General features: G+C 37.5%; 1 protein-coding gene across 2 annotated transcripts in view; it reads right to left on the minus strand.

The window, feature by feature from the left end:
• The window catches only part of UBXN7 (UBX domain protein 7), a 59,227-nt gene that overhangs the window by 23,369 nt on the left and 12,876 nt on the right, over positions 1–22,982 (minus strand). For both annotated transcript variants that reach the window (XM_040621389.1, XM_040621390.1), the window contains exons 2-5: positions 17,151–17,298; positions 14,100–14,167; positions 5,532–5,597; positions 3,370–3,482 (exon numbers count right to left, since the gene is read on the minus strand). In XM_040621389.1, the coding sequence (XP_040477323.1) occupies positions 3,370–3,482; positions 5,532–5,597; positions 14,100–14,167; positions 17,151–17,298 (395 nt within the window). The remainder of the gene's footprint in view (positions 1–3,369; positions 3,483–5,531; positions 5,598–14,099; positions 14,168–17,150; positions 17,299–22,982) is intronic.

Genomic DNA, 22,982 nt, shown 5'->3' on the forward strand with positions numbered 1-22,982 from the left:
CCTGTACTGGGCTCCCTGATCAGCGGGGAGTCTGCTTCTCCCTCTGACCCTCCCCACCATGTGTGTTCTCTCTCTCTAATAAATAAAATCTTTAAAAATAAAATAAAATAAGATAGTTCTGTCCCCTCACAATTATAAACATATGTGAAATTTATGAAATCAACCTTGCTTTCAATTCACCAGTAAGAACACTTAGAACTTAATGGCCTCAAACAAAAAATAGCCTTCTCTCTCTTTCCCTCATTCTATTTTATTCTTTCTCCCGGCAACAACTATGACCTGAAATTTCTCCTCCTCTCTCTTCCACTCTCTCATTACATATACATATCAAACATGCACATAAAATACATATACACTAAATATATGTTATATATTGCTTGTTTTTTATTTGTTTATAGTCTGTTTCTCCCTCTAGATTATAAACTCTTTGACAGCAAGAACTTTGTATAATTTGTTTATCACGATCTCTCTATGGCAGAAACTGCTTATAGGTACTAAATACCCATTTTCCCCTTCTCCCTCTTAGTAACAGAACCTCCAACTTTTTTTGCTAAGCATCTGGATTTCCTAGCGTCCCTTGCAGCTAGGTTTGGCCATGTGGTCGAGTTCTGGTTAATGGGATATGAGCAGAAGTGATATGTACAACTTTTAGGTTGTGCCTTTATTTTTTTTTTTAAGGATTTTATTTATTTGTTTTTGAGAGTGCATGCGAGAGAGAGAGAGAGAGAGAGAGAGAGAAGAAGGGAGGGAGCACAGAGCCGGGGGAGGGACAGAGGGAGAAGCAGACTCCCTGGTGAGCAGGGACACCCCCCCCCCAATAACAAACTCGATCCCAGAGCCCTGGGATCATGACCTGAGCTGAAGACAGACGCTTAACTGACTGAGCCACCCGGGCGCCCTAGGTTGTGCCTTTGAAGGGAAAAAGTGTACCCTTCTCAGCCCCTTCCTTCCATGCTGGTTGGAAAGCAAACAAGGTGGTGAGCCATCTTGACTCATATGAAGAGAAGCAAGTAAGACCTAGGGAATAGCAGTGCAAGACAGAAAATGCTGCACTCCTAATAACTTCAGGTAGCAGAACCACTCGAACAGTCTGGACTTATCTTATTTAAGCTACCATCTGCTTTCTTCCTAGTCTCTCTCTCATATGCAGTCAAATCTTTATCCCAACAAACATAATCCCCATTACCTAGCACGAGGCCTTGTAATTCAAGGCTTTAATAAATAGCTACTGAGTAAACAAGTGAACTAATCCGTCTCTCATTTGGTTACCATGAACCACAACACTTGAACATACTCTACATCTAGTTACACAAAGAAAAGTCCAGTTTCTAAACCTGTAAAACTGTGCCTCAAATCTACATCTCAGATGGTGCCCAAACCTATGGGCCTTGCCTGAGCAGCAAGAGTGTTCCTCCAATTTTTAACATTCACCTTCCTAATCTTCAGTGACTTAATTTTGCATATTACCTAATTTTTATAAAACTAAAACACATCATTAGTCTTAATTAAATGCCCACCTTTTGTGGGAATGTTTATGTCATTTACAGATTTATAAACAATAAAGTTCAGTATTATCAGTGAATAAATGGATTGCTATGAATAATACAGGTCATGAAATACAAAGAAAAAAGGTGATATAACTTAACAAAATGAATCAAACGTCAGATAATATCAAAAAAGATTCACATTTTCCCTCAAGAACAAGCAGAGTAACTGCTTCTATGAGCCCAAAGTGATCAAATTAAGCCAAGTGCAGTTATTTCATTAAGCCCTAGGGCAACTCAAAAGCTACTAAAAAACAGAAAACAGGGCGAAACAAACTCAGACCCCTTTGTTTTTCATATTGCTGCTATTCTCTTTCAATGGCTGAGTTAGCACCAGAACAGGAGAAAGGATGGGCAGCTGCCACATTTAGATCACCAGGCCAAGAAAAAGAAAACATCTTTGAGCTGACTAATTAGTATCAGACTCTCAACTCTAGTCTTACGGACATGACAAAAGAAATGCTTGGGGCTTCTGAGTGGCTCAGTCGGTTAAGTGTCTACCTTTGGCTTGGGTCGGTGGTCTGGGTTCCTAGGGTCATGCTCCAGTGTGGGCTCCCTCCACTCAGTGAGGGGTCTGCTTCTCCCTCTCTCTGCCTGCCCCTCCCCCTGCTTGTGCTCTGTCTCTCCCACAAATAGGTGAATAAAATCTTAAAAAAAAAAAAAAAATGATTGCTTGGTCAAATCACTATCACTTGGATTTTCTGTTATGCGCAGCCAAACACTTTCAGGTTTTACAATTCAGAAAATTAAACCGAAGAATAGGCTTAAATTTTTAATCTCACATTTAGGCTACTCCAAAAGAGTATGTCAAAGTAGAAAATCTTTTAAAAAACAATCATAATTCACTTCCAAATACGCAGCTACAAACATCATTTTTGTGAGTACTGTTTGGCCTACTTTATGCTAACAGATAAGACTGAAACTTAAGTGATTTATGTCTTTGGAAATGCTATTCTGACTCAAAGAGCATTAACACACTAGTTAACACACAAAAGCAACTTTTTGAATACTTCAACAGAATATTTAAAATCCCAACCAAACTCATTCATTTAACAGATGTTTCTATAAAATACCAGAAACTGGGGGCCCCTGGGTGGCTCAGCTGGTTAAGCGTCTGCCTTTGGCTGGAGTGGGGGGATGGTGTCCCTGCTCAGCGTGGAGTCTGCTTGTCCCTCTCCCTCTGCCCCTCCCCCCAGCTCGTGCTTTCTTTTTTTTTCTCTCTCTCTCTCTCTAATAAATAAGTAAAATCTTTTAAAAAAATACCAGAAACTGGGTCCCAAGGATTACCAAAATAAAAAACATGTTACCCCTGCCCTCATTAAGCTTATAATTTAGCAGACAATCAAGTAAAACTGCTCTGGAAAGTTTTTCTTTGGCTTTAGCCAAATTAAACCAAAAAACTGAGGGAGAATATCTTTTGCAACTACACAGATATTCTTTTAAAATACAATAGGATCCCCACAGAAATATGGGCAAAAGATACCTACAATTCACAAATGGCCAATAAACACAGGCACACTACTCTCAGTAGCAAAGAAACACAAACAAAAAAAAAAATTAAGATTTTTTTTCAAAAACTATGAAAATGGCAAAGATTCTGAAGTGATACCACACAAGGATAATAAAAGGATTTTATGAAACAATCTCATATATTGCTGGTAGAAATATAAATCAATGCAATCTTTTATGTATTTCATACTTGTGTCATACTTATTAAGGTGCCAATTCTCTATATTCTGGAAACTTTTTTGTTCTTAGAAACAAAAAAATGGCATTGAAAGTGCAAAAGGATTCATAGCTAGGCTTACAATGTCCAACAACTTACTGTTTCAAAGCTGCCTTTATGCATCAAATCAATGGGTGGCCGGAAGAGATCTGCAAGGGTAGTTAGTTTCTTATCTATTGCTCCTCCATTTCTTAATTCCTGTTCTTGCCGAACTGCAACACAGGACGATAGGAAGTTTCAGTTAGCCAGAAAATAAAAGCAATGAATCTCAAAATATAAAAAGCATGCATCAACTGCAAGAATTACTGAACAATGTGCGTGACCTCATGCAAATGCAAATATCTAATGCTGATTCTGAAATGAAAAACATACAAAGCAAGGTGGGGTGGGAGCCTTAAGACTTAGTACTCTCAATCCAAATAAAAGGACAAAAGCTGAAAATTACAGCAGGGTCACCTAATCCAAATATTTCCCTCTCATATTCCAAGTGAACTTGAGCACAGGAGCAAATTTTCACCTCCATTTACCCAGTTCTGAAAGTGAGCCTGATGTATCTGTGGTTTCTAGCCACATTCCCCATCTTTAACAATTCTGGCCGTGAGAGAGAACCACCGACCACCACCTGTCGTCACCTTCTTCTGTCTTCTGGAAGGGTACAGGCTTCCCTGGATGAGCTGAATCAGTTTGGGTTCCCCTTCAACTCTCTCCAAAGTTACAAGACCTATCTGTGCTGCAATGAGCTCATTATAGATCAACTACAAAATCAAGCATGGTCCGATGGTTTTTCATATACTCTCTCAACAGCTTTGCTTTTCTTTAAGATTCCACTGGTAAATCACTACTAAAACCTCTAAAGGTACAAGGCCAAGAATCTCATTCTAACTTCCTCCACAGAAAGACATAAACCTATCCCAAACAACTGCAGCCAAAATGTTAAGAGTGGCTGCTTTGGGTGGTGTAGCTTTTTCGTCTTCTGTTTTTCAATCCCCTACAATAATCATTTTCATTGTGGTCATTCCTTTAACTGACAGATATCAGGATTTCTTTTTTTCCACCAATTATTGTTTTAAAGTACAGCTGACGTATAATATTCTTTTAGTTTCAGGCGTACAACATAGTGATTCAACAATTATATACATTACAAAATGCTCACCACTGTTAAATGTAGTTACCCTTTGTCACCATACAAGTTATTACAGTATTAACTGACTATATTCCCAATGTTGTAGTTTTCATCACTGTGACTTATTTTATAACTGGAAGTTTACACCTCTTAATCCCCTTCATCAATTTCGCTTATCCCCCACTTCCCTATGGCAACAACCAATTTATTCTCTGTATTTAGGAGTCTCTTTCTCACTTGTTCGTTCATTTGTTTTGTTTTTTAGATTCCACATATACATGCAATCATATGGCATTTGTCTTTCTTTGTCTGACTTATTTCACTTAGCATAATATCCTCAAGGTCCATAATGTTGCCGTGAATGGCAAGGTTTCTGTCTTTTTTGACTAATATTCTACTGTGTACATAATACCACATCTTCTCTATCCATTCATCTACTGATGGCCACTTTAGGCTGCTTCCGTAACCGGCTACTGAAAATAACGCTGCAATAAAAAAAGGGGCGCATATCTGTTTTCTTAGGATAAATACCCACAATTATAATTATTGGGTCATACGGTATTGCTAGTATTAATTTTGGGGGGAACCTCCATATTGTTTTCCGTAGTGGCTGCACCCACTTGCAATCCCATCAAAACTGCACAAGAGTTCCTTATTCTCTATATCTTTGCCAACACTTCTTATTTCTTGTCTATTTCATACTAGCCATTCTGACTGATGTGAGGTGAGATGTCAGGATCTTGAGGAAAACCACCTTTTTCTTTTATTGTAGTCAGCGTTTAAGTGCTCATTCAAAAGCTAATTAACTTCGTAAATTACTGGATTTCTTACATTTCTCCATCATTCTTATTATTCTTCTATCACCAGTTAGGTTAGCATTTGGAACAATTTAGCTCAAGGGGAAGTTAGTAACGATTACAGACTGAATTCTCCTTTTAAAATAAGGTGACTCCTCAAAGTAATCAGGCCTAGCAATTAATCATCTTTTCTTTTTAAGAAAATCTATATGAAACAAACCATGATCTTGACCTATAGGAGAATATATGGGTGCTTTTCCATATTGCAGTTTTCTACGTGGGAGAAAGGAGGGAGAAGGAAGAAGAGAGAGAGAGATAATAAACTGGTACAAGACACCTACTAGTCTCAGTTTGAAAATCTCGGAAACCATCAAATATCGAACGTGCAGGCCTTCGTCTTTTAGGAGCTTTTGGGGAAAAAAACAGAAATGATACAAAAATTTAAATCTTATTTTTGAAACAGTTCTAAAAACTTCCTTATCTGTAAGTATTTCTTGTTTTAAAACACTCGTAGATTTATAAAGGTGTCCTCCTTCAAAAAAATAAAATATTTAAAAACCTTCAAGTCATTCATATAAAATTAACTGAACCATTTTCAGCCCAACCATGCTGTTCTACAAATCAGAAAATTAAGACCCAGTTAAGACACTTAACCAAACTTGTGTAGAAGACAGGAACAAAGAAGATTTTGAGGATGACTCCCCATGGTGATGAAGTTACACACATGTTGGAAACACCTAATTCAGGTTAGCCTAAGGGATCTATCCTTCGGTATAACACTTGAGTGAGTACCTACCTTCTAAACCATATTTAAGAACAACTTCTTAGTCAATAGATACACATGTAGAATTATAAACACCAAAAACATTTTTAATTTTGGAAGAAAAATTTTTTCCAGTCACATAATGGGTTAGTTGAAAGAAAAGTAAACAGAACCAAGGTCTTCTGATACCTGATAGAGTATCTATTACCCAATCCTTAAGTATTTTATAAAGTCTAGAAAGCAATAATAAAAATGTTATCTTCCTATATGTGTAAGTTCAGATCATTTGCCAGATCATTTATATACATTACAATAAACAGGGACACTTAACAATTCCTTCAGTATGGGTAACCGTTATTAAACTGGCTTATGGCATGCCTGGCCAGCATGTAAACAGAACAATGCTTCATGTTAATAAATGATGAATAGCAGTTAAGATTAGATAAAAGTATAAAGTCCCCCACCCCATGTCAAAGCATCTTTCCAAAAGTCTGTATATGCCGTTATGTAAGACAATTCATTCCACCCAAGAACAATTAAGTAAAAAAAACCAAAAAAAAATGCAGAACCGTATATTTAAAAAGCTCATTTTTGTTTGAAGTATTATCTGTACATAATTTATGCACATTTGTGTATTTATTTTTTTGAAGATTTTATTTGTTTGACAGAGAGAGAGAGAGAGAGCGCAGAAGCAGGGGGAGTGGCAGGCAGAGAGGGAGGGAGAAGCAGGATCCCCGCTGAGCAAGGAGCCCAATGCAGGGCTCCATCTCAGGACCCTGGGATCAGGACCTGAGCCAAAGGCAGATGCTGAACTGACTGAGCCACCCAGGTACCCCCTCATTTGTGTATTTATATTAAAGAATTACAATATTACCTCAAGGAAAAAATATTTGATTAAAAAAAGAGAAACTTTCATGTTTTAGTTCTGTATTGAATTTTATTTATATTAAATTTATTTAAACTGAAAACTTTTAAATTTAAATATTGCATTATTTTCTCCTCCCTTCCTCTTTCCCTCCTTTCCTTTATAAAGCAGCAGCAAGGAATGTTATTCTTTCCAATCTTGTAACTATTTTTAATCAAGAGTTCCTACTTCAGGGGCGCCTGGGTGGCACAGCGGCTAAGCGCCTGCCTTCGGCTCAGGGCGTGATCCCGGCGTTCTGGGATCAAGCCCCACGTCAGGCTCCTCCGGTAGGAGCCTGCTTCTTCCTCTCCCACCCCCCTGCTTGTGTTCCCTCTCTCGCTGGCTGTCTCTATCTCTGTCGAATAAATAAATAAAAAATCTTAAAAAAAAAAAAAAAGAGTTCCTACTTCAAATGTATAGGTTTCTAGCAGGAATAATATGGCATCTCAAATAATGCCTTCTTAAAACTCTTTAGCAGATACTTTTTAACCGTAACAATTAAGAAAGTAAGGATATCTGAGGATAAGGCATACAATGGCTGCCTAAACAGAGCATATGATTATTGGGGAGGTAGTACATAAAAGATAGCTTTCTTCTACTTTGAAATTGCCAAAGGCAGACCACTCAATATTTCACACACACCCACCCACTTTCTTCCCACTTTAGCCCTTCTATAACAGGCACCTGATCTCCTGGGAAGTCTCCTACCTCTTTTGCTAGCCTTGGACACAGCTCCTTTTCTTTCTTGCGCTCATAACCTGCTCCCATTTGTTTCCTCCTCATTTATGCTAAGTCTAACCAAGAACCTCTCCTCAGGCCACACACAACACCTCTAGTCCTAGGACCATTATTATAGGCATACCTCAGAGATAATGTACGTTTGGTTCTAGACTACCGCAATAAAGCAAATATTGCATTAAGATGAGTCAAATGAATTTATGAGTTTCCCAGTGCATATATAAGTTATATTTACAGTAAAGCTGACCACTGAATAATACAGATTTTTTTTTTAAGATTTTATTTATTTATTTGACAGAGATAGAGACAGCCAGCGAGAGAGGGAACACAAGCAGGGGGAGTGGGAGAGGAAGAAGCAGGTTCTTAGCAGAGGAGCCTGATGTGGGGCTTGATCCCAGAACGCTGGGATCACGCCCTGAGCCGAAGGCAGACGCTTAACCGCTGTGCCACCCAGGCGCCCCTAATACAGATTTGAACTACACGGGTCTACTTATATGCAGGTGTTTTTCAATAAATACAGTACAATACTGCAAATGTGTTTTCCTTGATTTTTTTAATAACATTTTTTTCCAACTTACTTTATTGTTAAGAATACAGTATATAGTACATATACAAAATATGCGTTCATCAACTGTTTACATTATTGGTAAGACTGCCAGTCAACTGCAGACTATTAGTTAACTTTTGGGGCGGGAGGGGGGGAATCAAAAGTTATATGCAGATTTCAACTGCTTGGCGGTCAGTTCCCCTAACCCCTGAGTTGTTCAAGAGACAACTGTATACTGTAGTCCATTATGTGTGCAATAGCACTATGTCTAAAAAAATGTACACATTAATTAAATATTAAAAATATTTTATTGCTAAAAAATGCTAACCATCATTGGAGCTTTCAGCAAGCTGTAATCTTTCTGCTGGTGAAGGGCCTTGCCTCTGTGTTGATGGCTGCTAGACTGATCACGGTGGTAGCTGCCGAATTTGGAATGGCTGTGGCAACCTCTTAAGATAATGAAGTTTTACGTTAATTGACTGTTCTTTTCACAAATGATTTCTCTGTAGCATACGATGTCGTTTGCTAGCATTTTACCTACAGTAGAACTTCTTTCAAAATCAGAGTCAACCAAGCGGCACCTGGGCTGGCTCGGTGGAGCATGTGACTCTTAATCTTGGCGTTGTTAGTTTGAGCCCCACACTGGGAGCAGAGATCATTTAAATAAACAAACAAACAAATAAATAAATAAAATTTTTTAGAATTGGAGTCGATCCTCTCAAACCTTGCTGCTTTATCAAATGAGTTTATGTAATATTGTAAATCCTTTGTTGTCATTTCAACAGTCTTCACAGCATCTTCACCAGGAATACATTCCATCTCAAGAAGCCATTTTCTTTGCTCATCCATAAGAAGCAACTCCTCATCCACTTGAATTTTATTAAGAGACTACAGCAATTCACTTACACCTTCAGGCTCCACTTCTCATTCTAGTTCTCTTGCTATTTCTACCCACATTTGCACTCACTTCTTCCACTGAGGTCTTGAACCCTCAAAGTCATTCATGAGGGTTGGAATCAACTTCTTCCAAACTCCTGCTAATGATGTTATTTTGACCCCTTCCCATGAATCGTGAATGTTCTTAATGGTATCTAGAATGGTGAATCCTTTCTATGAGGTTTTCAATTTACACTGCCCAGATCCATCAAAAGAATCACTATCTATGGCAGCTATTGCCTTACAAGATGTATTTCTTTAATAATAAGACTTGAAAATAAAAATTTCTCCTTAATCCATGGGCTGCAGAATGGATGTTGTGTTAGCAGGCATAAAAACAGTATTAATCTTGTTGGCCAATACCACCAGAGCTCTTAGATGACCAGGTGTGTTGTCACTGAACAGTCCTTTTTTGAAAAGAATCTTTTTTTCAAGCAGGTTTCAACCATGGGCTTAAATATTCAGTAAATCCTGTTGTCATACAGGTTTTGTTGTTCTTTTTATAGGGCTCAGGCAGGACAGATTTAGCATAATGCTTAAGGGCTCTAGGACTTTCAGAATGGTAAATGAGCACCAGCTTCAACTTCAAGTCACCAGCTGCATTAGCCCCTAACAAGAGAGCCAGCCTATCCTTTGAAGATCTGAAGCACTGACTTCTCCTCTCTAGCTACGGAAGTCCAAGACGCATTTTCTTCCAATAGAAGGCTGTTTTGTCTACACTGAAAAATCTGTTGCTTAGTGTAACCACCGTCATGAATTATGTGAGCTAGGTCTTCTGGAGAACTTGCTGCAGCTTCAGCATCAGCACTAGCTACTTCACTTTGCACTTTTATGTTACAGAGACGGCTTCTTCCCTTAAACCTCATGAACCCAACCTCTGCTGGCTTCCAACTTTTCTTCTACAACTTCCTCACCTCTCTCAGCCTTCAAAGAATTGAAGAGGGTTAGAGTCTTGCTCTGGATTAGACTTTGGCTTAGGTCTAATTGTGGCTGGTTTGATCTTTGATCCTGACACTAAAACTTTCTCCTTACCAGCAAGCAAGGTTGTTTCACTTTCTCATCATTCAGGTGTTCAATGGAGTAGCACTTCTCATTCCTTTCAGAACTTTTTCCTTTGCATTCACAACTTGGCTAACTGGCACAGGAGGCGTAGGTTTGGCCATCTAAGGTTTCAGTATGCCTTCCTCACTAACCTTAATCATTTCTAGCTTTTGATTTAAAGTGAGAGACAAGCAACTCTTCCTTTCACGTGGACACTTGAAGGACATTGCAGGGTTACTGACTGGCCTAATTTCAATATTGCTGTGTTTCAGGGACTAGAGAGGCCCAAGAAGAAGGAGAGACAGGTAATGGCTGGCTGGTGAATCAGTCACATCAATTAAGTCCACCACCTTATATGGGTGTGGTTTGTGGTGCCCCAAAACAACTATAATAGTACAATGAAAGATCATGGATTATAGATCACCGTAACAAATATAATAATAATGAAAACATCTGATATATTGCAAGAATTACCAATATGTAACACAGAGACATGAAGTGAGCAAATGCTGTTGGTAAAATGGTGCTGACAGACTTGTTCAACACAGGGTAGCCACAAACCATTCATTTGTAAAAAGCACAATATTTACGAAGCATAATAAAACAAGGAATGCCTGTACTACCACGTGCCTCTTCAATATTTGTTTCTGACTCTTCCAAGCCATCTGCTATATAGCAAACATCAGTTCTTTGTATTCTCACTCTATTGTCCACATAACAGGAATGCTGGTCACTGAGGTCAAAGAGGCTAAGCTACAAAATGCTAATAAAAGATTCAAAATGAGATTCATAGAATAGGGAAGTGGGACAGGTGGAGAATAAAAATTTAGTTAGAGTGGCACTGCATCGCATTTTCACAACTCCCTGTTAATTTAATAACTGGTTTAAGAGAAGACATCTGGATTTTCAGATCTGCTTCTGCATTCAATCTGTTGTTACTCCTATAGCTCAAGTAAATGAAGGAAATTAAAAGTCAACCTAACACAGATACGTAGTTGTAAAGGGCAGGAGTATTTTAGTAGTGTTTTGAGATCACTGTGAATATTCTCCTTTGATACTGCACCAAAACTCAACCAGTAGTAGTTTCTTAAAGGTTAACTGCAGCACAGAATCTAAAATCTTATCAATGAGCTTTTCATTATCTGCTCCATTAAAATCTTTGGTCTATGTGGTAGGCGGTCTCTAGGATGGCCTCCAATTATCCCAATTTCCCAATATTCATAACCTCTGTGTGAGTATCTTGAATATGGGCAGGATCAAATGGAATGTGGCAGAGGTGATGTGATGGGTTGTCACTTCTAAGAAAGATGGTGGCTTCTAAAATAGGCTGCCTTCTCTTGCTCTCTCATTTGCTCTATGATAAGGAACTGATGTCTCCAGCCAACAGCCACATGAGTAAGCTTAGGAGATCCTCCTCTACTCAAGCTTTGAAATGATTATAGCTCTGGCTGACACCTTGATTATACCCTTATGAAAGACCCTAACCAAAGATCCTTAGCTAAGCCACACCTGGATTCCTAAACCACAGAAACTGAGAGATAACAAGTTTCAGGAAGCTAAATTTTGGAACAATCTGTTACACAGCAATAGATAACTTATCTATCTATCTATCTATCTATCTATCTATCTATCTATACAATTTATCTTATTGTCTGTTCTTTTACCTATGCACAATTTCGTAATATGGTGCACTGGTCATTTGAAAATATTAGTTCAGGGGCACCTGGGTGGATCTGTCAGTTAAGCATCCAACTCTTGCTCAGGTCACCATCTCAGGGTTGTGAGATTAGCCCTGCATTGGGCTCTGCTCTGGGCATGGAGCCTGCCTAAAGATTCTCTCTCTCCCTCTGTCCCTCCCCCAACACCCCCTTAAAAAAAGAAAAGAAAATATTTGTTCACTGAGTTATGCAAACATTCCAAACAGGAACCGTTTCATTATACAATCATAATAAAAAATCAACATCTGTTAATGCCACCACTAATCTCATCAGAAACCCTTTAAGTAATGGGAAGCCATCAAGCTCCTAATCGTGGATATAAACTTTTTAAAATTCTAATTTTTGCCTGAAAGCTCTCTCTTTTTTTTAGTAACTGGTAACAACAATGTCAGTTTTCTGTCTTAAAGCAGTAACAGGCTTTTATTCAGATCCAAGAAAATGTCTGCCAAATGCTTAAGTCTAAATAACCACAGTTTGTCAGGAATCTTTCAAGTAAAAATAATGTTCCATAAAAAAAGCAGCTAGTTTAGCTCACAATTCGAACAACTGTACAAGTGCTTTTCCTTAAAGTAACCACACTTCAGTATGCAGAAGTGCTTTATGTATACATCCTATTTCATAAAACAGAATAGTTTAAAAATGTGTACTCATGAGTCAAGATTTAATGAAATTAATTTCTGATTGCTTCCTCAAGAATATTATCAAGTAAAATAGGTTTATTTTTAAAAAACTGTGAGTGTATGGCAGTGAAGAATTTACACTTCGGTGCCATTGCCCTGACTCAATTAAGATGCAGCAGTCTGATCTATCATTGCCTTTGAACCATCAGTCCAAATGTCAACAATGTTAAAAAGGCAAATAACTTCTTACGAAAATTATTATGAAAATAGTTTTCATTTTACAGACCCCCCCGGACCACACTCTGAGAATCACACTTTAAATCAATACTGTCCTAAGAAGAAAACAGTTCTCCAAAGACCTTTATCAAATAATAATAAGATCTAATAATTAGAAAGTTAGGACTGACTTCCTAACTCTATAGTCATTCCCATCCCCCTCTTCAATGTCTATTAAACCAGAGGTACAAGGAGGAAAGGGGTTTCAAATGGGAACTCTTTGCCTCTTGACAACAGTAAAATAGTACAGGATTTATTTCCTGTAGTCTATCCCACTCAGAAATCCTGCCTTATTCCTTGCAATAAAGAAAAGATAAAGCTTCCAAGGGCATCACCCCTCAATTCCAAAATCCATCCATAACATTTATATGAAAAAAAATGATGAACAATGCTTTATTACTTCTGGTATATTAACAGCACAATGACTAGCTGAATCAAAGTCCAGAAAGCCTATATTTTACTTCAATATTCAGTTCTTACAGTTTTCTTCCTCCCATTTTTATTTCTGAATCTCGACAGCATATTCTGGTATTTCTCACTACAGTAAATTCCAAAGCTGCCAAGTGAAAAACTGATCTTAAAAAAAAAACTTCTCAATTACGGTGCTTTTTCAAATTAAAACGTAGCATTTATATCATTTTCTTCATCCTTTTCTTGTAATTTATTTCTTCTCCTTTATTCAAGTTCACCTACAAAACTTTTTAATTCTCTGCATTACTGGTCTCAATATGTACAATATACATTTCTATGACTTTGCCCACCCAGGTTATAACTTTATTTTCTATCTTTTAATATGCCTATTAATGCCTAAAATATTTAGCTTGTAAAAGGTAAATAAGTGCTTATTAAACTAAAATTGTAAGTTTTCTTTAAATCTAATTAAATGTTCCGTTTTCTACTGTCTGTCTATGCACCCAGACTGATACCACAATTTTTGCATGGATCAGGTATTACTTTCTCCTTTGTTCAAAATAGGAACAGTGCTTCTGGAAATTTAGAAAGAGTAAAGCAAGGCATATCAAGACAGTAAGGATATGGCAGTCAAGTAAGTGCCCCCCAAAATAAAAAATAATTGGGGTCTTTTATCTAATAATGATTCGTTTCCATTACAAGGCAGTATTTCTTTTTGCGAATTTTCCTTCCTTTGGCCTTCTACAACAAATACCAGTATTTTAATCTGGTTCTCTGCTTGGAAAGAAGCAACTGTGCAATTTTCCTGAAGGAAGTACAGAATTACAAGATAAGAATGGACTCTACACTTAAAGTAATAATCTCTGAGCAAGCCTTCACATCTTTTGATAACTTCATTAAAACCCTAAAGATAACAACAGAGTCCAATAAACCGAAGGAAAAAAGATGAACTTACCACCAAACAAAGGTTCTGGTTCCACCAGTATTTCCTGTTTTTGAGGAATTGGGGCACGAACTTCTTCTCTATTAAAAGAAGTAGGAAAATATCAAAAGGAAAACTGTTTTTTTGCTACATGTTCTCCCCATAACTATTGTGAATGCATCCGAATTAACCAGTTACATGAACACCAAACTTATGACTTTTAGGAACCATGGTGTTAAAAAATTACTACATGGTTTCCATACAGAGGTCAACTGGAATAAAAGTACCTGGCGTAGATAGCTAAAATGATTTATAAAGAAAGAGAACAAACAGAAAAAGAAAAAATACTTCCCCTTTCCTCTCAAGTTCCCTACCCTAGATTCTTTACAGGGAAAAGAAAGGGGTGGGGGAGATTACAAAAAACAAAAAAAATCAGACAAAAAAAGGAAAAATATAGGCATAATAAAAGCAGTATTACATTACTACTACATCAAACAATAGATAATTAAATCACATATATTAAAATAAGTTTAAATAAACAAGCAGTAAATTTTATGCTAGTGATGAAGATAGTTAACACAGGTATTACCTTGGATTATTTATTGAATAAACTCCAATATATACAGAACAGAAAAAGTAATTACTCATCTTTTAAAAGCCTATAAACTCTTCAAAATTTACTTCCAGAGGACTTATTAATAACCCATCTCCACCAGTAAAAAATACTCATTTAGAAATACTGTAAAAATGGTGTATGTTCCTTTGAATGTAAGTTTATAGTTTTAACTCAAATATTAATCACTGCTGATTAATGTTCATAGCAACGAAGAATACGTTCCAAATTTATTACCGTCCTGCTTACAGTGTTCATTTAAGTTAGGCCTAATGTTTTCAATTCAGGTGTTTCTAATACTAATAACTGATCTTAAGGCCCTATTTTTGATATCTAATAGGTGGAACTTCAAAACATACTTTATGAAGTATGAATACTCATTTGTCAACAAAAACATCCTATAATCAAAGAACTAGTTCGACAAAGAAATCTACAATAAGCCAAAAGATTGAGAATAAAAGGTAATTCAAAATTAAGTTAAGTACATCAGTCACTGCTCACACACAAAATTTCAACAATCTGAAGGAGGAGACAATGCATCTATAAGAGGAAGCTCTATTAATCCTTTTTCATCAAAAAGAAATAGTCCATTTTCTTAAGAAAACTAAGAATTTAGAAGACATCTTTTACCTAAATAAATCTTTCCATTATTGCTATACCTGATTTTATAGTATATATATAATTATCTAAATCTAAGACAATTTAATTACTCAGAAAACAAACCTTAATCTGATGAGATACATCAATTAGGGGTTTGAATTAAGTAGCAGTCCCTATACAGAAAATCTTGATTACTACATATTTGAGGGTATCTGTTCCAAAATTGCTAGCTACCCAACAAAATGAAAGAATGGACCAGAAAGGGCGCCTGGGTGGCACAGCGGTTAAGCGCCTGCCTTCGGCTCAGGGCGTGATCCCAGCGTTACCGGATCGAGCCCCACATCAGGCTCCTCTGCTATGAGCCTGCTTCTTCCTCTCCCACTCCCCCTGCTTGTGTTCCCTCTCTCGCTGGCTGTCTCTATCTCTGTGAAATAAATAAATAAAATCTTTAAAAAAAAAAAAAAAAAAAAAAAAAAAAAAAAAAAAAAAAAAACAAAGAAAGAATGGACCAGAAAAAAGTGAACCGTAAAGAGTGAAAATTATAGTTTAGGAATTAGGAGACATTATAAAATGTTAATCAATTCATAATACAAATAATCCACGTCAAATTGTAAAATATAATGTAATTCAGTAGAAAAAGACATTCATCTATCAAAATCATAACTTTTTTAAAGTAGGCTCCACACCCAATTTGGGGCTTGAACTCACAACCCAGAGATCAAGAGTTGCATGCTCTACTGACGGAGCCAGCCAGGCACCCCACAACAAAACTGTTTTTAAACACAATTTTAAAAACATGTTTTATACAGTGAGAACCATTGTGTTTCCCCAAATCAGCCATGAATACCTGTTATTCAAGTTTTTGTAAACTAAACCATGATTTCATATTGATTTCCATGAAAAATTTGAGCTACGTTGGGGGGATGGGATACCAACATCTGAAATACGCAGCCAACACTGACAGGAAAAAACTTTATGAAGTATTAATAATGATCTCTAAAGTTCACTCTTCATGTGGAAACAATTAGTACCTTAGAATCTGGAACGAGATCAACAAAATAGGCAACTATGTCTTGAATGTTATTTGGCTTTTTAAATCCATCCCTAATTTAAAAATAATAACCATGTCTTTAGTCTATTCCCTTAAACAGGGAATTCCCCTTATTTAGTATTTCATGTTATAAACACTGAGAGTTATAAAGGGCTGTATGCATTAAAGTCTTATTTAAGGATCTGTTGAATTTTGTTTCAAAAATCAATGGTTTTCCTTTGAGTAGCATTCATCTCTAATATTTTCCAAAGACTTGGAATTTTGCCCATAAGGTATTCATTTCAAATTCTCATTGGTATCAAATGTAAAGGGCAAAAACACCTAATCTGTTCACCATTTATTATCATTCTCTACAGAGTACGCAGTTCTATATGCTAAAGGCGCTTCCAATGATTAAGCACATGTAACTATCATTAAGGTTTAAAGGACCAGATTTTTCCAAAAATTTTTGTGGCAACTTAAAACTCTCCTAGACAATGTAAGAAAATTTAGAATTGGGAAATCTGAGCTTTATTGGGCTTTATTGCTGTATCTGCTATGTAATTACTGTGTAGCTAAGGAAAATGGCTATACCTTTGCTTTCTCATCTGTAAAATGGAGATGATAATGTCATCCCGGAGGGTTCTTTTGAAGATTAAATAACAGACATGACAGTGCTCTAGAGAATTTAAGATATATTAAGTATAAAAATGTACACGTGACACTTTTTCAGATGTTTTCAACTTTTAAGTTTTTCAAAACCAGAGAATTAACCAGATAAAAATGCAACTGCTCAATTCAAGAAAGGGGTAGCTCCTAACAATAAATAATAAATTCATACTCTGTGTGTGGTCTGACTGTGGAGACACTTGCTGAACTGGTACTGGGCTCTTCAGCAATTCCTCCACCATCCAAAAACATAGTGACTGCCATCTCCAGATTATTGTTGCAGGCTTCGAGCATATGCTTCCCTACACTTTCACTTGCACCTGAAATGGCAAAAAGACAGGGAAAAAGTTAAAAAAAAAAGACACCTTTTTACTAATGGTTTATATTAAAATACAGAATTCCCAAGCATATTAATAGTACCTTTTCCCTTTTAGGATGAATAACTTCTCTTTAAAAAACCTGTCTGTTTACTTTTACAATGTTAGCTGATTAGTAAATACACAAAGCTAGAAAAGGAACTACCAGCATTAAAATAGTGGTCTTCCATCATAATAAAATCAAACTAAATAAAGCATGTCTTTAAATGGACCAAGTATATATTTGTTAAAGACTGAAAAAATGATAACGAAAAATGAAAGACTACATTCTAGAAAGTTAGAAATATTTTGTTAGAAAAAATGCATTTCAGGGGTGCCTGGGTGGCTCAGTCATTAAGCATCTGCCTTCGGCTCAGGGCATGATCCCGGCGTTCTGGGATTGAGCCCCACATCAGGCTCCTATGCTGGGAGCCTGCTTCTTCCTCTCCCACTCCCCCTGCTTGTATGCCCTCTCTCTCTTTCTCTCTCTCTCCGTCAAACAAATAAAATCTTTTTTTAAAAAATGCATTTCAGTTAGCGTTTCCATTAAAAAGAAAGCATTTTTTAATAACACAGCAAGAGAAGTGAGATGAGACATTTTGTCAAAACTATAACCAAGTCAAAATGGGAAGAAATGTCAGTCTTCAGGGCACCTGGGTGGCTCAGTCACTTAAGCTTCCGACTCTTGATTTTGGCTCAGGTCATTATCTCAGGGTCATGAGATCGAGCCCTTCACCAACTCAACCATCGGCGTGGAGCCTGTTTAAGATTCTCTCTCTCACTCTCCCTCTGCCCCCCCAACCACCCACCCCCACTCTCTCTTTCTCTCTCTCTAAAAAAAAAAGTCAATCTTCAACATTTAAAACTGACCCTACACACATTTATTCATTTGTAAAGCCAGAATAGTCTGTTAGATGCAATGTAAATTGGTAAAGCCAATTTTACAACATGTATCAAAAAGTACTCCTTCCTTTTTGACCCAATAATTTGGGTTTCTACTCAAAAAAGGACTTTTTTTTTAAAGATTTATTTGAGCGAGGGCACATGCACGCACGCAGGAGTGGGGCATGGGGAAGAGGGAGAGAATCTTCAAGCAGACTCCATGCTGAACACAAAGCCCCACACAGGGCTTGTAACACGACCCATGAGATCATGACCCGAGCTGAAACCAAGAGTCAGATGCCTAGACTGAGCCACCCAGACGCCCCAAAAGATTTACTCCTTTATATATTCCATATCAAATACTACAAGCATAAATGTCCATATACATGTCCAGCATAGTTTCAGTGAATATTGGAAAATCAGAAGCATAAATGTCCAATAGTACTAGAATCTAAATTGTAGAATCTATTTGATTGAACATTTTGTGACCATTTAAAACACATTGCAGGTTTTCCATCTGGGATGACTTTCCTTCTACCAGAATCATGTACCTTATAATTTCCTTCTAAAGGGTGGGTGTGTGTGTGTGTGTCCGCGCGCACACGTGCGTTTGGTTTGAAAATGTCTTTATTTTGTTGTCATTCCCGAAAGACAGTTTTACGGGATATTCTATTTTCAGGCTGACAGCCATTTTCTCTCAGTATAGTAAAGACAGCATTCCAATGTCCTCTGGCTTCTGTTGTTGCTGCTGGGAAATCAGTTGTTGGACCAGAGAAAATCCTTTTTATAGCAATCTGTTGTTCCTCTTTAGTTGTTTTTAAGATTTTCTCTTTGGTCTTCTGCAGTTTCACACTAATTTGTCATGGCTGATTTTACTTATTTCCTTGGGATTCACCGCACTTCCACCATGTAAGGACTGTTATCTTTTATCAATTCCAAAAAATTTGCAGCTATTTCTATTTAACAATTACGATACTCCTCCAGTCACACTTCTTTCTTTCTGGAACTCTAATTAGATATATGTTAGAACTCTTCACTCTATGCTGTGCCAGCCTGTTCTTTTCGTAGTTGTGGTTATTGTTGTTTCTTAATCTCTTCACTGAGTTTTTCATTTCAGTTAATTTTTTATAACTAGAAGTTCTGTTTTTGTTTTTTTCCTAAGATGCCTGTTCATGTTTCAGAGACCCTTCCTTTATACTCATATTTCAAACTTTTCATTTCTTCAAACATACTGATCAAATTTATTGGAATTACTAAGACAAACTTTCTGCAGTCTGTGGGGGTTTCTGCTGGCTCTTGTTCATGTGCATTTTTGCGCATTCTGTGATTTTTTTTCCTGTGATCTCATGTGCCTTGCATTTTTAATTCTGTAGATTTTTGAAGCAAGGGTTGAAGGGACATTCCTCCTAAGAGGATTTGATTTGATAAATTTTGTAAGGCACCTGTGGACACTACCAAAGACCATTTTATTATTTTTTTTAAAGATTTTATTTATTTATTTGAAAGAGAGAGAATAAGCAGTGGGGGTGGGGGGCAGAGGAAGAGAGAGAGAGAAGCAGACTCCCTGCTAAGCAGGAAGCCTGATGCAGGGCTCGATCCCAGGACCTGGAGATCATGACCTGAGCTGAAAAGCAGATGCTTAACCGACTGAGCCACCCAGGTGCCCCAACAAAGAGCACTTTAAATATATACTTAAGTTATGTAAGACCTCATGGAAAATGTGACCCTATAAAGACCCTTGTTATAAATTCTCAGTGACATATCTCCTGCCACTCTCCAAATGCCAAGGTTGAAACAAAGTCTCAGCTTCATGAGGGGAAAGGGTCTCCTATCAGACTCTTCTCCTTAGGGAGACCACAGGCATTGCTTCCCATTTCCTGGGCCCTATGAGGCTATCAAAAGAGAAGTTTAAAGCCACTCAATTTGGGCAGATTCCACCAGGGTAAAGGCTTCCTTTAAATCTAGCTAACATCCACATTCCCAATTTCATTTTTAGCCTCAAAGTATTCCTTACTTTCTCACCCGCCCAATGATGTATTTTGAAAAAAACATATTTTTTAATACACATTTCATTTAGGATTTTTCTCAGCAAGAGGGTTATTCATGATCTCTCTCTAGTTTACACCTACTGCCAGAAATGGAAGTGCTGATCCTCCTCTTAACATCTTTCATTTGTTTTCTCTTTTCTACCATTAGTTCTTTTCTTCTTAAAGATTTTATTTATTTATTTGCTAGAGAGAGAGAGAGAGAGCGCGCGCGCACAAGCAGGGGAAGAAGCAGGCTCCCCACTGGGTAAGGAGCCTGATGCAGGGCTCAATCCCAGGACCCTGGGCTCATGACCTGAGCCGAAGGCAGACACTTAACTGACTGAGCCACCCAGGCATCCCTTTACTACTAGTTCCAAGGCTTTAAATGAAGCCCACAATACTTCTTACCTGGATTACTACAAGAGACTCCTAACTGATCACCATTCTATCTTCCACCTTGCTGCTGCGGTTATACTCTAAAATACAAGTCTGATTCTCATTCTCTCTCTCATACACACACACATCCACTTAAAACTCTTTAGTGGCTAAAACAAAACAAAACCAAACCTTTTTAATGGCTCTCTGACACCACAGTATACAATATAAATTCCAAAATCTTTATGATCTGGAAAGTCCTTTGTGATCAGGCCTCAGCTCATCTCTCTGGTTTTCCCTCTCCTCTTCCCCATCCTACAGAATTCATACTGAATTACATGCTTGGAATGTCCTTACCCTCCTCATCTCCCCTTCATCTACTTCATGCATGCTCAAGAACCACCCTAAGTGTTACTCTGTCCATTTGTGTGCTAAGCATTCTCTACACCACCTCCCCACTCCCATCCCTATGATACTCTTCTATTATATACATGAGTATACTACTAAGTAGTAAATGTTGGTTTACTTTTTGGCTCCAAGGAAAGAGGAGAAGCTTCTTGAACACAGGGACTGGCTTTTGTCTTGGTATACCCAGCACCTACCACTGTGCTTGCTTGCATATGATCAATGTCTAATAAACTGACTTAGAGCTATCTCACAGTACTTCAGTTCACCAGCTGACATACCAGGGAAAAAAGGTCAGGCTTCAGCCAAAACACCACTTCCATATCCTTTGAATTTTATACTGTGTGCATATGTTTATGCTTTAACTTTCATTTATAAAGCAATATGGTTACACCGTGGAAAGCACAAACAGCAAGTGGGTACTTAAGATCTATTCATGTTCTTAAGATTAAATTTCCACTGAGAGCATCACATACAAATTTTAAAAGTGCTCTATCTCAAACTATCTAAAGCGAAAATCACATGCTCCAAAAAACTGGCAGATGACGGAGCAGATACTGCTTTGTCAGAAAGCTGACAAAGACATCTATCTACGATGCCAGTGGAAAAAACTGAACAGAATTATTTCATGAGGTGTGCCTGGCTGGCTCAGTAGGTAGAGCATATGACTCTTCATCTCAGGGTTGTGAGTTTGAGCCCCATGTGAGTAGTTTACTTAAAAAAAAAAAAAAAAATATTTGAAAAAAATTATTTCATGAAACACAAGTGGGAAAACCATAATTACATAATATTAGGATGTAATGTTAAATCAATTTAAAAAATTACAAAAAAGCATCTGGTCATTTGACTTAAGTTCCTACAAATTTGCATATTTATGTTAGTGAGAAATCTTTTTTGGGAATTGGGCACAGAGAATTGCCTCTCATTTGGAGTCTGCTGTATATCTGGGTATACAGATGGTCATTTTACTTACAGAGGCCCAGGGAGACTTTTTCCTTCAAAAAGGCTTCATGTATTACTCAAATTTAAGAAACTTCCAACCCTTCTCTCTCCTTCAACCTCAAACATCCCATCAGTCAACCAACAACTCCTACAGTTTCCATCTAATTGAAACCACTCCAACCCATCCTTTTCGCTCCAAGTCCACTGCTATAGTCTTCGTTCAAGCCTTTACCTCTTACATGAACTACTGCATTCTCTAGGCTCTTGGTCATGCTCCCTTTGATAGACCTTCTACACTGCTAAATAATGTAAATTTGATTGTCTCCTCTGTATCAATAGTTGTGCTTTGCTGACTGGAAGTCTTCATCTCTCTTAAGCTGCCAATAAGATCTGACCCTTATTTACTGCTTCCAAATGATACCCCTCTCCTCTCATCTCATCCCTATACCATCCCCTCCAGCCACACAGGTCTTCGTAACCTACGCAGATTCCTTGGTGTTAGTTCAGAATGCCATGCCTTTGCATAATATGGATAGTTATATCAAATCAGTCCCCTCATTTTTCTTGACAACACACTAAATACCCACTATTCTGTTAAGTTTTAGACCTTCCTCCTCCCCTCCTCCCCTTGAAGTAGATATAGGAATAGATGTATACTTTTCCATGAAGTCTCAATCTCTATCCTTGTCTGTGCCAGCTTTTCCATCTTACAAACTTCAAAAATTCACTGAACTTGCCCAGTTCTCATTTCTCATACCAGTTATCTCTCCCAAGCTCTCAATCAAGTTCTCAAGTTCTAGTATGTACAAATTTACATCCTCACCATTAGTAAACACCATTCTCACCATTAGTAAAACTTTTAAAATGAAATTTCAGGGCGCCTGCATGGCTCAGTCAGTTGGGCATCCGACTCTTGTTTTCAGCTCAGGTCATGATCTCAGGGTCATGAGACTGAGCCCTCAGTTGCACTGGCCTCCACACTCAGTGGGGAGCCTGCTTGAGATTCTCCCTGCCTCT

Source organism: Ursus maritimus, unplaced genomic scaffold, assembly GCF_017311325.1.
Source record: "Ursus maritimus isolate PB19 unplaced genomic scaffold, ASM1731132v1 scaffold_4, whole genome shotgun sequence".
In the NCBI taxonomy this organism is placed as follows: domain Eukaryota; kingdom Metazoa; phylum Chordata; class Mammalia; order Carnivora; family Ursidae; genus Ursus; species Ursus maritimus.